This window comes from Delphinus delphis, chromosome 12 (genome assembly GCF_949987515.2).
Source record: "Delphinus delphis chromosome 12, mDelDel1.2, whole genome shotgun sequence".
In the NCBI taxonomy this organism is placed as follows: Eukaryota; Metazoa; Chordata; class Mammalia; order Artiodactyla; family Delphinidae; genus Delphinus; species Delphinus delphis.
The window spans coordinates 83,523,672-83,539,539 of NC_082694.2; the positions used below are offsets into that span (position 1 = coordinate 83,523,672).

The window sequence follows — 15,868 nt, forward strand, 5'->3', positions numbered from 1 at the left end:
TGTCCATTTAAAAGTATTTTATTTTTTTCCAGTCAAAGGACTAGCTAACAAGAAGAGTAAACTTATTAAACATGCTCTAATTAGGACAATGAAAATAAGAACTGATTTAGGTTATACAGTATATACAGTTGCGCTGCAACTAGACCGAAGTAATCAAGTGAATGAACTGAATATCATACATCTCAGACAGTATCCACCCTGTGGACCGTGGTACCCGCCCACCCCTTCACAGATCACACAGTAACCATTAGTCTGTGGACAGATTTCTGAGTCGCCATCCCTAGAAGTCAGATCTGATGGAGAATGGCATGCCAAATGCCAGAATCCTGCAGCTAAGTTCATGACATGTAAACTTTAAATATAAATAGATATCTACAATGTGTTCCTTTCTCTCAGTTGCTTTTTTTTTTTAATTTGCAAAGAGCAAATAACTAGGAAAGGATATTAGTAGGGAAGTTAATATAATTTCTCCTCTGGCAAGAGTAGTATTAATTACTGCACAACAGCACCACCAAATTGTAGATTGGAAAAATATTTCCTAGATATTGATGTACCAGTGAACCTGATATATCAGTTCGGGACTGGTGTTCAAATGCTGATAAGAATCAACTTTAATTCCTTACACAGCTGGCACCAAGTAGTCAAAAGGCTGATTATAAGATACAGATGTGGGAGCGTTGTATTAAAATATACATAGGAAGTGCACTGTGCAAAACATCTGTTTACTTTCTTAAACCTATGAGAGAATTAACTAAATGAAGGGTTCAAAACCAGAAATTAACCATTAGTGAAAACAGATGTAGTGCTTTTAAAAAAAGACTTTAATTACAGATCTAACACATTTTTTCCCAGAACTCTGAAAGGCAGATTGCCATACAACATCATAAAACATTCCAGTTTATTCTGTCTCCCTTTATAACAATGAAAAAATACAATGCAATTTAAAAAAAAAAGCTCTGTACTTACAAGAGTCTTGCATAATAAAGACAGGCTGCTTCAATCAAATGTACCATCATAACAAACACACTAACAGCATCGTCCGTCTCCTTGCTTTCCAAGCCTCTTCTTAAATTTGCTCCTTCGCTTTGGGTAAAAATCTAAGTGGTCATCATATGCCTGTTTATTCTCAAAGAGTGCCAGAGTTTCCAATATACCTACCATGAGTCTTACACAATTACCAAATAGAGGTATGATAGTCAAGTTCATTAAACTAATGAATTTTTGATTTTATCATATACAACCTAATCCCTCCACCCCCAGTAGCTTAAGAATGATACGATGGACTCCAATAGTAAAACCGGGATGTTTGAGAGTATTTTATTACCTGGGACCTACAGATTTCTGATATGCTCTTGATTACAAACAAATGGACAGATTAAATTTCAAGACAGTGTAACTACCATTCCTGTTCGTATATTATATAAATACAAGACACTAAACTGAGTGGACATTCTCTTGGGCTAGAAAGGGAAGGCAGTGGTACACTCGATAGGAAACAGCAAGTCTTGTGGTAATATGGGGGGGTCGGTCTGCACCACGGTACTCTAGCTGTGTGACGCGGGAGGCTCAGGAAGGCAAATCCCGAACACCTAAAGCATAGAAACTAGTTTAAAGAACTGTTTCGCAGTCCATCAACCTTAGTTTTTAACCAGATTCAGGAAATGCAGTTAATATAATCTGGAACTGAATTAACTGCTGTGACATATGCCATAATAAACCATCTATAGTCGGGTCAAGTAGGCTTGTTCACAACAGGTTACACACACATGCAGGATACACTGATAGTTGCAACCTCACACACCAGGGCTGGAAAGTACAACGCTTATGTATACATTTCCAATAAACATTGGGTGGGTTTCAAAGGAAATCTTTAAAGGTATCTTTAAAGAAAAAAAAGTCTTTAAAGGTGAACTGAAGCATTTTAGCAGAAAGTGCGGGCTGGCTATGGACTTTGAAAGCAACAATTTCCTGGCTTCCTAAAAAGAATTGTGCTGAAGGTCACCAACCCCAGAAGTGGGCCAAGAAAAACAGGACGAATTTCTTTCCCACACTCAAAACATTTTTAGGTTCAACTACTGCTGTAGATTCAGAATCTTCATTATTTAGTTAAAATAACTTTTCAGTTCACCTTTTGGAAATTCAGTTGTTCCTAATAGAAGTGTAGCAATGTTTCATGAAAAACACGAATTATAAAAACAATTCATTGATGTATATAAATTGCCTTTGAGTTTTTAAAGCAGAACAGTGGCCTTAGAGAAAGTGGGCTACCGTACAATACAATTCATGAAACAGGTTATCTGGCAAGAGTTTTGGTACCAATAATGAGACAAGACATAACTTTAAAAAGAAGTGTTTTTGTTCAGTAGCAATTTAGTCAGCAATAAAGTGCACAAATGACACGGGAAATGCTCCTTTGCGACTGGGATCTCCGTCGATGTGGCCGATCTGAAATGAATAAAAGGTTATGTTGTTACACAAATTCCAAATGCTGGAAACTTTGAAGGGCATTACAGCATTTGGAGGGGAAAAAAAAGATGTGTTTGGAAGAATCTCTTCTGGGAAAGAATTACTTGGGTACAACATCTAAACTGTTTTTCCTTTCGCTCCCGTCTCAAATAGTGCCGGCCTACTACCCGCAGGGACTTCTATCCGCGGGGAGTCGGTGTCTGCACACACGCCCCACCTCAGTCCTGGTGGTCTCGGGGGGCAGGCAGCACAGGATCAGACCACCACCCCGACCTCCCTTTTTGGTTTTTTTTTTTTTTAAATGGATGAAGAAACAATGTCAGAAGTCTGTGCACTGCCAAGTCACAGAGAGTGGCAAATGTGAGTTGGCCCAAATGTAGTCAAAGCATTTAAGACTTCAGTAAATCCATTTACTTTTGCTCTGGGAAAATTATATAAATTATACCTCAGGTCTGATCTCAACGATGTAAATTAAGTAGTTAAGTAAACATCTAAAACAAAATCACCAAAATTTAAATTATTATCTTTGTGTGTGTGAGGGGGATACCCTGAGATTATAGACAGCATTTACTTTCTTTATAGCTTTCTGATTTTGCCACAGTTTTTGAAATGAACAGGTGTTTTCCAGATGCCTAAGCCTGGTGTCAGGCTGGAGCCCCATCCTTGTGGTGGGTTGTACACAAGTGTGAAGGCCAGACCTGTCTCAGGGCCATGTGGGCAGCGGGCGGGCAGAGCCCTGGACGGGCACCAAGGGGCACCAGGAGCTGCCGCCCCCTCTGCCGCCCGTGGTGTCGACTGCGCTGTGTGGAGCAAGGCTGACGGAGGAAGGGGCTCTGGACCCACAGGAACTTGAACCCCTCGAGGGGAGAGGCCACAAGAAGACCCCTGAACCAGCCATGCCAGAGGCGGTGCCAGGCCCCGAGTTGGTTCACAAAGGCCCTGGAGAGAGAACACACAGCTCACCCAGGAGGGTGCCTGGCTAGGGACTCTGACCAACACCCCTCGCCCTTGAGAGAGCGGAGCTGTCTCCGTGAGTCCTGGCTGCGTCCTGGCGGCAAGCATGACCCATCTGATATCTGAGCTCAAGCCCCGGAGCTGGGCCGTTAGCGGCCCCCAGGTGGCAGACGCTGCCAGGCTTGCGGGAGCTGTTTGCACGACTGCCCAGTTTATGACAGCCACCTCTCCCTGGGGGCTGCCGTGCCCGTCGCTGCAACAGTGCTGTGTCACCGCCCTTTCTCAGACGAGCTGGCTGTGGCTTAGCAACATAACCACCTTGCCCAAGGTCACCCAGCCTGACCTTGGCCAGGGCTGGACACTCAGGGTCATCAGGGGAAGCGCCACGCTCATCCCATTCCAGCTCCCACCCAGATGCCACAGCTGGTTTCAGGACCAGCCCGACACCCAGCGTCTCTGCCCTCCGGGTCAGCTCTCCATCTGCGCCCCACTCCACCAAGCCTGCAACGCCGGGCAGAGGCACCACCGAGAAAGCCAGGGCCTCATCTCAAACCCTCAGGTGCACTCGGCAAACTGCAGCCCATGTGGCCCGTCCGCCCCGACGAGGGAGGACCCCACTCAGAAGCGGGTGCACGGAAAGGGCAGCTGAGGCGCGCGGGGCACAGTGGGCGCCGCCCGGGAACAGACCCCCGGGCCCGACTCACCCACCACTCCTGGTCCTCCTCCCCGTCCACGACAATCACGTCCCCCTCGGAGAAGGTCAGCTCGTCGGGGTTGTCGGCCACGCAGTTGTACAGGGCTTTGACCCGCTTGGGCTTCAGCCTGGTCTGCGTCAGGGAGAAGAGGGCTCACAGCTTAGTGTGTGGGGAAGCGTCTGCTCCAGGGCAGAGAACCGGGCCACTTGGCTTCCAACTGGTCCCGAGGGCCGCCCGCAGGCCTGGGAGCCCACGGGTGTCAAGATGGGCGGCTCAGTGCGCTCGGGGCAGGGGGACTTCCAGGAGGAGGCCAGCCAAGGGAAGAGAGCAGGGAGCGGGCCGGCCTGGTGCCTGGTGGGCACGTGGGGGCCTGTCCTGGAGCCGGAAGGGCCCAGCCCACTGGCTATGGGCTCTGGGTTGCATCCTGCTCCGATCCGAAGGACCAGGTGCCCAGGAAGAAGCCTCCCCCACCCCAACCAGGGCAAGAGGAAGAGTTTCCTCTGAGCCCTTGGACGATAACCCACCCGCTCCTGGCCAGGGCAAAGAGGCAGAAAGGAAGGGGCTCGTCCGCTTACCACCTGTGACTTCCTGGGCATGGGCGCCGGGGGCTGCGTGACCACGGCGTTGGACAGAGGACCCAGAGTTTCTGTCCCAGAGAGATCCACTGCTTTAGGGCCAAAATGAACGGACTTCACAATATGCCCCCTCAGTCAACACCATGAGATAGAAACGACATAAACGCCGTCTCTCATAGCCACAAGGCAACTTGCCTGAGATTTCCTAACTGTTGAGGGAAAGTCCCCTAAAGGCCAAAGAACCTTGTGACTTCCATGCAACCTCCCTAGAGTGTGCCGGCCTGCAGGTGTCACAGAGTGAGGCAGACGCCATAACCTCCTCCAATGACTCCCAGACCCCGCCAGGGCTCCCCCACACCCCCGTCCCCATTGGCAGAGGGGGACAGGAATGCGGGGCGTGGGACAGAGCAGCCCAGGAGCAGGGGCGCCAGAGGTTCTGCGAGGGCAGGGTAGCTGCCAGGGCAGGACAGTGGGCCTGACCCAGGGGTTCACCACAGCGGGAAACACCCTCCACTTTGCCCCCGAGACCCAGCAGAAAGTAGCCCAGTTTCACGTGGAATAATTACCAGGTCCTCTTGGCTGGCCTTTGTTGATCAGTGGGCTTGACTTGTCAGGCCTACAAAGAAGGGGAAAATAGATTCACTGGTGCCTGAGGCCTGCAAGGCACGCTACCGCTCCGCCTCACTCCCTTTTCTAAAGGACCTGTGTTCGAGTTGAAAATGGTTGACCTGATTTCATCACCTGCCATCCAACTACCTCTTTTTTTTTTTTTGGAAAAAGGAAGCATGAGAGGTCCAGAGGGCAGCGCTAGATCGAAGGTTCCCGACTCCCAAACCAGGCTCCTCCTGAGGCTCTCCTGTCCCATGTGAGCCCGTTGCCAATGCCCCGGGTCTGGGCTGGAAACTGGGCACCACCAACCAGCTCTAGCCGTGATGTGCCCCATCCCCTCCCCGCGCGGCCTGGGTCTCTTCCTACGTCAGGTGGGGCAGTATCAACCCCAGGGCCCTGGTGGCTCTGCCAGGACCTGTCCAAGCACCACTGGCCCGCGTTATCCATGCCTCTGTACTCTGTGACCCCTGCTGCCTATTAACCACCGTGACTGACATGGCTCAGCACACCCTGCCCCATGAACCCCGGGCCCGGCACGTCCCAGCACCACAGGAAGGGACACGCAGGTAAGGGGCTCCCAGGGCTGGCAGACAGCGGTCTGTTAACTCAGGCTTGCCGGGTGGGCCTGGATAAACGTGTTTCTGTGAGTTGGCATTTCCACCTGCAAAAGGTGTGACACCAGTTCTGTCAACTCTCAAAGTAAGGACAAGTGACAAGAATGTCTGTGATGAGCCGAGAGGAACCCTATTCCAGTTCTCTGCACAGAGCCAGACACACAACTGGGGCCTGACATATGATGGGAGGGGATGGAGGGCAGAAGAGGCAGATGGGGACAAGCCAGGGACAAACGGCTCTCCACACACACACGTGTGTGTGTGTGTGTGTCCCCAGTTCTGACCACTCAGAGGGCCGGCCTGAGTGCAGTGACACTCCAACAGCCAAGAAGACACTAAGCACCCAGATCTTGGCTTCTAAATGTCATTTCCAGTAAAAAGGAACCATTTTTCCACCATAAAGATCCAGACTGGGAGCCATGAACTGGATTCCTCTGTAGTAAAGGACGGTATTTAGGTATTACGTGTGTCTAAATAAACTTGGAGTCTGAGTTTTGGAAGGTAGCATCCATGTTAATTTCCTGATTTTGCTGGTTGTACTGTGTTTATGTAGGAGAATGTCCTTGTTTGTAGGAAATACATGTCCTGCACTACAGAGGGTCCATGTAGTCGAGATAACCCTGTGAGCGACCAACAAATAAGACCTAGAGGCCTCATGTCTTGAGAACTTTAACTCCCCAAATCCTGGTGTCTGTACTGAACGGAAATCTAAAATCATCACGTGGATATAAGATGTACATCGGTATGAAGTTTTTTGCATTTTAAACATTCTTGATTATTTTTTAGACACCTGAAGCATAACCACTTAGTTATGTAACACTTGACCTTAGGGGTCACAGTAGTAGAGACATGGAAGATTTCAAACGTTCAGAGAAACCTCAGCAGGTGAAGTTACGGGGCTGGTGCCCCTGGGAAGCAAGGACAGCCGAGCTGGCCCGGCCCGAGGGGCACGCAGAGGAGCGGCCGTTACCCGGGAGCAGGCCTCTTCTGGGGCAGGCGGCTGGGCAGCTGCGGCGGCAGCAGCGGCGGGGCTTTGCTGGGCGGGAGTCCGGGCTGCGCCGGCTTGCTCTGCTGGCTCAAGGCCTCCAGCACACTGGGCGTTTTTGCTACCGGAGGGGGCGGCGTGGGAGCCAGGGGGTCTGCGGAGAGAGGAAAGAACAGAAACGCGGAGGGTCACACTTCAGGCGCCCCCTCCCAGCCTTCTCACCCGAGGCTCTTGCGATAAGGGCTTCCTTTTTCCTTCCCCTACCTACCTCGTAAGGAAAAAACCTACTTTCATTGACGATTTTCGGAAAACAGTGCTGGCGGGGAGTCTTTCCGAGCCTCAGGTTGGGACTAAAATGCCTCTATGAGCCTGGGAGTATTTTCTCAGCTAGAACCCGCTGTGGGTTTCCGCCCTCCACGGGGACCTGGAGAAGCGGCAGCAGGAGGCCCGGCCTGGGTCTGGCGCCGGTCCCGCCCCGGGGCCCCACCCATGCTGCTGGCCGGGCCCCACCCATGCCGCTGGCCGGTCAGTCTGAGGAAAGGCTGCGAAGAACTAGCTGGAAAGGCTCCCGGTCCGCGAGGGGGCAGCGGGACGAGCTGTATCACTCTCTACGTTTCACAGGTGAGGAGGCCGCTGCTCTCCCCAAGCGCACGGGCCAGTGAGGCAGGGAGCCCCGCCTCGAGGCCACGCCTCCTCCCCGTCTCCCCGGCCAACAGCAGCCCTCCCCTCAACGTCCGGCGTTCGTGTCCCGCGGGCGCGGCGGGGGGCGGTGACCTGCCCCGGACCTGGACGCTGATACCCATGGACCCGGCAGCCCCTCTCTCCCAGGGCAGCGGGCGCAGGGAGCCGGCTGACCAGGGAGGGGTCGGCTTAACCCTTCTTTCCTTTTGCCATTCTTCTCTCCTTTCTCGGCTTTAAAGGGAAAGTCAAAAGGCAGACTCTAGCATGCAGAGGTACAGCCCCCGGGACGCCAGACTGCGAGTGCGAAAGTGGGCTTCTGAGACCCGCTGGATGCCCCCCGCCCCAGCGTCCCGAAGACCCCGTGCCCGCTCCGCCTCCAGTGCGCGTACGACACCGACCGCAGCCAGGGCTGGGCTTCTCCCCCCTTAACTCCGGGTAAGGAAACCGGGGGAACCAGGGAAAACCCTCAGCGCCCTCAAAGCACCCCTGAGCCCGCGATGCCAGAGCCCCTCCCTCCTACAGCGTCCAGACCTCGGCCCCCCTCCAGTCGACCCCCCACCAACCTCGCAGCTGGAAAAAAGCCCCTCCCCTTCCCCGGGTGCTGAGACTCTCACAGACATGTGACACTGAAGGGCAGAGCACAGACCAGATTATAATCCACAGGAACACAGCCCAGCATCGAGAACCACCCAATGGCCAAAGGCAGCCCCGGGGCCAATGTGTGAGAGACAGAAATGCTGCTGAAGTGCTCGGGAGACAGAGCAGGAGAGTGAAGGGCCCCCGTGGGGTGTGAGGCAGACAGGAGTCCGCCGCTGGGGGGCAGCGGCCGCAGGGCTGGGGCCACAGAAGAGCCACAGGCCCCCAGGCAGCGCCGGGCAGCCGGCAGCGAGTGGCTGCCGAGAGACCCCCCCCAGCCATCCAGCTGCATAAAGCCCAACAGCGAGAAAGGAAAAAGGAAAAAAACGTACTGGTAGATGTCACGCGGAGAGGGGGCAGCGGTGGATGGACAGCTGGCGGATCTGACGAAGATCGCTGCCGGCTTACACTGTCCACACTTACAGAGTTTGTCTTCCACAGGGCGTTAGCTGAGGAGGCTGGCTGGACTGCACACGCACGCACATGCACACGCACGCACGTGCACACGCAGGCATGCACACGCACGCACACGCACGAGCACAGAACAAAAACAGAAACAGAACACTGCATTATTGATCCTCTCCCCTATAAAATGGTACACATGACCCTTCCAGAATAACATTAAGGCCACAAATAGGACGTTGATTTTAAAAAAATTCTTGTTTCTGGTATCTGGAAGACAGATACCAATACACACCGAACCAGCGATGCTCCGGGGAAAATTCCCAGTTGGTCTTCTCAGTCTTACCAATTTTATTTCTCAAATTTAAACACTGTTTGAAGTGGGAAATGATGACCACAGTGAGCCTCCTGAGCACTGCACTCGGGGACAGGACGTGCTTGTCTCTACCCATCTCAGTCCTCCCTGTGGGGTCACCACCTCGCACAGGGGGGCACCTGTCCTCAGAGCACGTGGAGAGAAGGCTGCAAATCAAAGATACCTGGTGAGGGGCACACGTTTCTGGCTGAAAGTCAGCTCAGGTGGCACACCAGGGAGATGGCACTGTCCTGGCCACACCCTTCCTCTGCCCACAAAGCTCCTCCTCAGGGAGCAGCATCTGCTCAGGGCACAGGCATGACCGTGTCCGAGGCTGGGCCTGGAGATGGAAGCAGGCCACACCCGCACAGGGCCCACCCGGGGTCAGAGGGAGCCTTCACACGTCTGCCGTGGACAACGTCCTCCTCCATGCAGGGCCCGAGAACATCAATCCCGTCCTGCTTGTTGTGTGGGGACTCCTCGTGGATCGAGCGTGGAACAGACGGAGAACAAAGGTACCCTTTGGGGGGCTGGCAGGGATGAAGGGTAATCTCCGTCACCAAAGGAAGAGACAGAGCTAACGGTGGGAGTGGCAGAAAGAAATGGGGGGAAAAAAACCCAAACTTTCTCATCCTAAGATTTTAAGAAAACAAGAAATAGAGGTGAACAGCTTTCTATTCCTCTTATATGGCCCAACAGAGCAAAATAAAATCTTTCCTAACATGGCACACACAGTCAGTAAAAGTCACCAATGGGGTGGAGATAAACACAGGCACTGGGATCTGGGGGGAGGCAACGAGACGCACCCACAAGGCCCCAGCCACCGCAGCGGCCCCCGCCTGCCCGGGCCCCTCGCAGCTGGGGGACGTGACCTCCTTCCTTGCTGAGGGACCTCCCGGTCAGGCCTGGGTGCCCTGGACGAACGGACCCTGTGGGCGGTGACGGGCGGGTTTCAGGGGTCTGCCCCGTGCAGCGTGGGTCCGCTCCTAAGGCGTGTGGCTCGGTGACCCAGACAGGAGGCTCATTAGCCTTCTCTGCCTCCCTGAGCACTGGGGGCAGAGCCGTGTGGGAGGGTCTGCAATACACTCAGAGCAGCTGGGGGGCGGCGGTGGGCACAGCCACCCCACACTGTGAGCACAGACCCCACAGGACGGCAGATGTGCGCACTCCTCCCTCCCGGGGCTCGCAGCACCACGGTCACGCGCCTACACGCCTCTGCCGGAGAGCAGCTCCCGCGCAAATGCAACTTGGGATTTACTTTTGGGACCACCATCGGCCTACAGCAGCCGTGGGCCCAGACATCACGCCCCATGGAGGCTCCTGCCCCCGGTCCCCTGGGAAGCCCTCTGGAGGCCCCAGCCCAGAGCTGGCCTGGCTACTTGCGGGACCTGCTTCAGGGAGCATCATGGCCAGTGGGCCTTCAGTGCTGGGCAAATCACTAAACCTCTGGGGGCTTAAGTTTCCATTTTTATAAAAACAAGAAACAGCATCTGTTGAGTCAAACTCACTGTGCTGCGACTGAGGTTAGCACAGGAAGCTTTGGCACTTAAGGCGCTGGTAGGACCCTTGGGGACTATTTCGTATTTTTATTTAGGCTGAGCACCGTTTCCCAAATTAGCATCTCTTTATCCTTCATTTCATGGGGATCACAGAGATAGGAAATAATCGAATGCCACAAGCTGGCCAAGTACAGGTCGGAGAAAGATAAAAAGGGAAAGAATGAAGGCAAAGGGAGTGGTAGAGAGGGGCGGACCGCAAAGAGAAAAGGACCAGGAAAAAGGTCTGCAGGAAAACATCCAGGGACCAGCAGCAGGTGCTGACCCCTCCATCTCAGGCCTACCCTGGTGGCGTCCCTGCATCCCTCGAGTCACACGTGCCACACCCCTGCCCAGAACGAGAATGGAGTCAAGACACTCTACCACCATCCCAAGAATGACGGAGTTCTTTTAAGAAGCAAACAACGTAAGTACAAAACAAAGGACCCCAAATGAAAAAACATGTCCTGAAGCTGGCCCACACAAAGCAACTACAGCTTCCCCAAAGCAAAATCCCAACGACACCGCTCGTGCATCCAGGGGCCACCAACAGCTCAGTACCTTTGGCAACGTTCCGCGGGGGCAGCGGGGGAGCACTGGCGGCGCTGGGGGCCGCGGGCTGGGCGGGCGGTGGGCTGCTGCTCAGGATGGCTCCGTACGTCTCGTTCTGCAAGATGCTGGGCACGAAGCTCCTCTGCTTGTCCTTGGCCAGGCTGGCGGCGTCTCTGGCCAGAGATGCGGCGTTGGACTGCAGCTGGCTGGAGCCCAGCTGGTAGAAGCTGACGGGCCGGTCTTCTCGCCGACTGGGACTGGGCTGCGGGGGTAGTGGGCGGAGGTGTGTGAAATACAGACGCACTGACGCACTGGGTACAGCCTCAGGCACAGCAGTCTAACACCTGGGCACGGTGCATTTTTACTGTCACATGACAGCCGCAAAACCTAAAACTCACTCTTACCATGTCCCTTAACGGAAACACACACACGAAAAAAAGCCATGATTTACAAAAACTTACAATTCTTCATTCTGTGAAGAATTTAAAATATAAGCTGTTTCACCTTGACCATCCAGTTACCTCAGCCTAGCTCTGTATTTCACTGCGTGTCCCCTCCGTAAACACCCTTCTCTGACGGCAGAACAGTGCAGCTGCTCTAGGCACGCACGGCCACAGCGGATCCCCAACCGCCATACGGCTAATTCGGGGGAGATCAACGTCTTCTTCCCGTAGGAACTGGAACTCTTAAGAGTCCTCTAACTCAGGGGTCAGCAAATCACGGCCCATGGGGCCACAACCCGTTCTTATAAAGTCTTATTAGACAGCAGCCACGCCCATCACATCATTTGCATATTGTCTGTGGCTGCCGTCAAGCCACCCTGGCAGAGCTAAGGAGTTGCAACAAAGCCTAAAACATTTATTATCTGGCCCTTTACGAGTCTGCTGACCCCTACTCCACCTGAAAGCCATGTGCATGGAACCATGGAATTAATTAGATGGAACTTGTATTTCAAAGTCAGCTTCGTTATAATAGCTGTGATCTTGAGCAAATTAACCTTCCTGATCCTATTTCTCATCTGATAAGTGGGGCTAACTTTATTCTTTTATTTTTATTTTTTGGTCTCGCCACGCGGCATGCGGGATTCTCAGTTCCCCGACCACGGACTGAACCTGGGCCCTTGGCAATGAGGGTGTGGAGTCCTAACCACTGGACCGCCAGGGAATTCCCCAGTGGGTCTGACTTTAACTGCCGGCACTGTGCCCGGAGCTTAGCAGGTATCAGTATCGGCAGTCACCGCCTCCTCCCCTCACGGGACCGCCCGCCCGCCCGCCTGGCCAAGGCTCTGGCCAACCAACGGCTCACGCCCAGCTCCAGTACGAGGAGCTCAGTGGCCAGTGGCTCTTCATACACAGTTTAAATTCCAACAAAGCCCATGGCTGTGCAAACCACCACCCGCCGCTCTCTGCTGAAGGGGTGGGGACGAGTGTCAGTGCCGCTGCCGGGCTTTCACTGGGTCCACGGCACCTGCCGAGTCACTGCCTGCACAACCCCGGGAATGTGACGTGTGCCTGACCAAGAGGCACTCGCTCCAGGGCAGGTGTTTCAAACCTTCTCCCCTTGTAAAGGCAACTCTAGCGTGAAATAGCCAGCTCCCCTCACTTTGATGCCGTTTTACAGCTAACTCAGAAATTTCTTATTCCAAGAAACCGTAAGTACGGATACTAACTGCTCCATAAACCGGGATAGTCCAACAGGTTTCGGAAATGCCATATATAAATAATCAGACATCAATACACATCAGGACATTAAAATCCTACAGTAAAAATTAAAACGTTACACCCGGCTTTCCCACTAATTTCACAGCAGCTAGGCGTATGGGCTTTGGAGTCAGTCTTCCTGGGTCTGACTCTGAGCCCGTGTGAAGGTGGCAGCCTTCCAGGGGTGCCCTCAAGTGCACAAGACAGAGAGCGTCATGAGGAGAGGCTGGACCAGGAGGCAAGAGCCCCAGGTTGGTCTCCAAATACTGGCTTCCCTGTGGCCAAGACATCCCCTCTCCTGAGGCCTGAATGACCCCATCTAATAAAGGAATGAGTTGGACCCAATGATCTCTAAGGGTCAGTGACTTCAGCGAAGGTTTTAAAGATCAACTAGGTGAACATGGTCACTGCTTCTGGGGGAAGCTGGCTCTTTATCACATTATCCATAGAGAGAGAGATCCCTCTAAAATCCCCCAAAATCCAAGGCTCTCTGTATCTTTCCTTCGTATCAGAAGGCGAGAAGCTGCCTCTGATTACATAGTTATTGTTCGTTCATAGTCACGTCTGTAGGAGCTGGGAGACAGGAGGCAGTTAGGGGAAGGGTAAAACCACAAACCTACTGAGATCACTGGAAGCAAAAAGTAACCCGTATTTCGTTTTCTGCAAACAGCTCTCTACCCTAACTACAGGCCAGGACCCACGCCGCTCTGAAGGCCGCTGATCCTGACACTCTCAGCACTCCCCAAGCTGGCACAGACCTGCAGCTTCTCATCCACGTCGTCATCGCTCTCATCCAGGTCTTCATGGAGCAGTCGCCATTCATACTCGACGTGAACGTGAGAATTAAACCTTCCAGATAAGGCTTGGGTCAGCTGAGAACAACAAAGCACTGTCGGTGACGCTGTTCAAATACTCGGCCTTGTAAAGCGGGTGTCCACCAACATGGCCAAGAGGTAGCGGGCAGGGAGCCTGCACCCCAGTGTGAGGCTGGCTTATACAATTCGCTGCGTCTCAGGTCAAGCCCCCACACTCCCTAATCCACAGATAACCTTGAAGCTCAAGCCCGACCACCCCCATTTAGCGCTTTGTAAGCTGCAAAGTTGCAGCACGCCGCCAAGGGGTTGAGATCTAAAGGGTGACGGTCAGCCTGCCGGTACCCACAACTGCACGCGGGAGCATCTCAATCTGAGGAGAAGGAACGTGTCCACTAACTGTTAACCCCGCTTTTCCTGACCAGCACGAGGGAATGAAGCCCTGCGGAAAATGACGTGAATGACCAGCTTCTCAATTCTCTCCAGGAAGGTGGAGAGCTGGTTCCATTCTAGGTGCACAGGAGAGAAGTTAATCCATGAGATAAATGGGCGCCTTAGCACATTAGGGTCTGACTTTTCTCCAAAGCCAGACAGCAGCCATGTGGTCTTGGGCGACTTACTTAACCCTTCCATACCTGTCTCCTCATCTGTAAAATGGGGTAACAGTAGGTACCTATTAATTAATGCTTTACGGTAATTATCAAGATTAAATGAGTTATTGGACATGAAGTGCTTAGGATAATACCTGTTAGCAGTCCTACAGCTCTGCAGCACCGACTGTTAATGGTGCCATGGACTGAGCACTTACTCTGTGCCCACTGCTCTGCAGAGTTCAACAACGATTCCCCCCAAAAACCTGCGAACTGGTATGCCTGAGCCCCCTTCACACACAAGGCAACGGCGGAGAGAACTGGCGTGACCTTCCCAAGCTGCAGCGGTGGAGCCCCCTGTAAACCCGGCCTGACCCAGAGGGGCCTCAGCTCCACTCACCCCAGACGAAGCCAAGGCCGCCGTCAACATGCGCCACCAGCACATACTGACTCGTGTTCTGAGTGTCACCACAGGGGGGGATGGTCACCTCCTCTCTAAGGGGCCCCAGGACACCTTCTCCAAGCCATCCCCTCTAGGCCACTGGGATCTGCTCAGGACCCTCCTGCAGGCTCCGAGAGAGCCCTCCCCAGGGAGCGGCGTCCCCAACTCCACCCTGTCCGTGCCGGGTGGTGGGACACTCACCAGCTCCTCACAGCGCTCGTGCCTGAGGCGCTTGGCGATGTCCAGCGGCGTCTCTCCTGACTCGTTAGCTAAGAGGCGGGGGAACGAACAGACGTGTTACGGCAAAAGCAAGCAGAGGTCTGACACTGAAAGGCAATTAAAGAGAACCCGGCGAAGCAGCACCAAACGGAACTGAGCACGACTCACGAAGCCCAGCTAGTTCGCCCCAGTCGGTGCTGAACTGTCCTGAAATCGCACAGAACTGCAGCAGTGTGCAGTCGGTAAGGTTTTATAAGACAAGGTTTGAGCTAATCTAATGAAGATAAAACCACTGAAGTAGCCAACTAGTGGAAATAAATATCCAAGGCACAAGTTGTTGAATAAAGCAGTTCACGGTAATTCTCTAAGCAAAAGCACTGCTCATCTAGTTCCAGGCAGCCGACTGTAGAAGACCTTACACCTCCTTTTAAGCAGTCTGAAGATTTGGAATTGTGTATTTTCTTCTAAATGAGCCTCAGTCAATGAGATTTAATGATTAATTAAAAAAGAAAAAAACCCAACTTGGCTCGCAAGCAGGCATGTGCCTTCCCTCTGCTCGTTGCTCTCCGTTTAACAGTTCTTCAAAAGCTCCACCTCAGGACAGCATCACAGCCGGACACCCTCGGGCTAGACTGTGCCTGGCCGGCTACAGGTCAGGGTCCCACAGGGGAGGGAGGGATGAAGGCCAAGCAGATGTGGGTCCCTCGTGGAGGAGGCTTGGTGCCAGTGAACAGAGGGGCAGTGAACAGTGACTCTCACCAGTAAACATGCCCACCCAGAGCCAGTGAGGGGCTCAGCATGATCCCAGGTGGGGGTCAGGAACAGGAGGGCGAGATGCCCAAACCTGGTCCAGGTCACCTGGGTACCAGCGACAGCTGCAGGGCCATCCTCTGCCTCTCAGAAAATGCCTGCACATGACGGCAAGCCTACAAGACAGCAGAGGGAAACTGCTGCTGAGCACGAGACCACAGCAGCCTTGCAGGGCGGGACTGACTCCCCGGCTCTGCCCAGAGCCCCGCACCAGGACTGCACGGGGCGGCGCGGGG

At 53.4% G+C, this 15,868-nt stretch overlaps 1 protein-coding gene across 6 annotated transcripts in view; it reads right to left on the reverse strand.

Annotated features, from left to right (window-relative positions):
* Positions 1 to 2: 2 nt before the first annotated feature.
* ASAP2 (ArfGAP with SH3 domain, ankyrin repeat and PH domain 2) overlaps positions 3 to 15,868 on the reverse strand; it is a 156,903-nt gene continuing 141,037 nt past the window's right edge. For 3 of the 6 annotated variants that reach the window (XM_060027123.1, XM_060027127.1, XM_060027129.1), the window contains 9 exons: positions 14,805 to 14,872; positions 13,518 to 13,631; positions 11,069 to 11,321; positions 8,548 to 8,682; positions 6,884 to 7,052; positions 5,257 to 5,306; positions 4,691 to 4,782; positions 4,125 to 4,247; positions 3 to 2,445 (listed from right to left, as the gene is read on the reverse strand). In XM_060027123.1, the coding sequence (XP_059883106.1) occupies positions 2,371 to 2,445; positions 4,125 to 4,247; positions 4,691 to 4,782; positions 5,257 to 5,306; positions 6,884 to 7,052; positions 8,548 to 8,682; positions 11,069 to 11,321; positions 13,518 to 13,631; positions 14,805 to 14,872 (1,079 nt within the window). In that variant the 3' untranslated portion in view covers positions 3 to 2,370. The remainder of the gene's footprint in view (positions 2,446 to 4,124; positions 4,248 to 4,690; positions 4,783 to 5,256; positions 5,307 to 6,883; positions 7,053 to 8,547; positions 8,683 to 11,068; positions 11,322 to 13,517; positions 13,632 to 14,804; positions 14,873 to 15,868) is intronic. The other 3 variants (XM_060027124.1, XM_060027128.1, XM_060027125.1) reach the window with 3 other exon arrangements.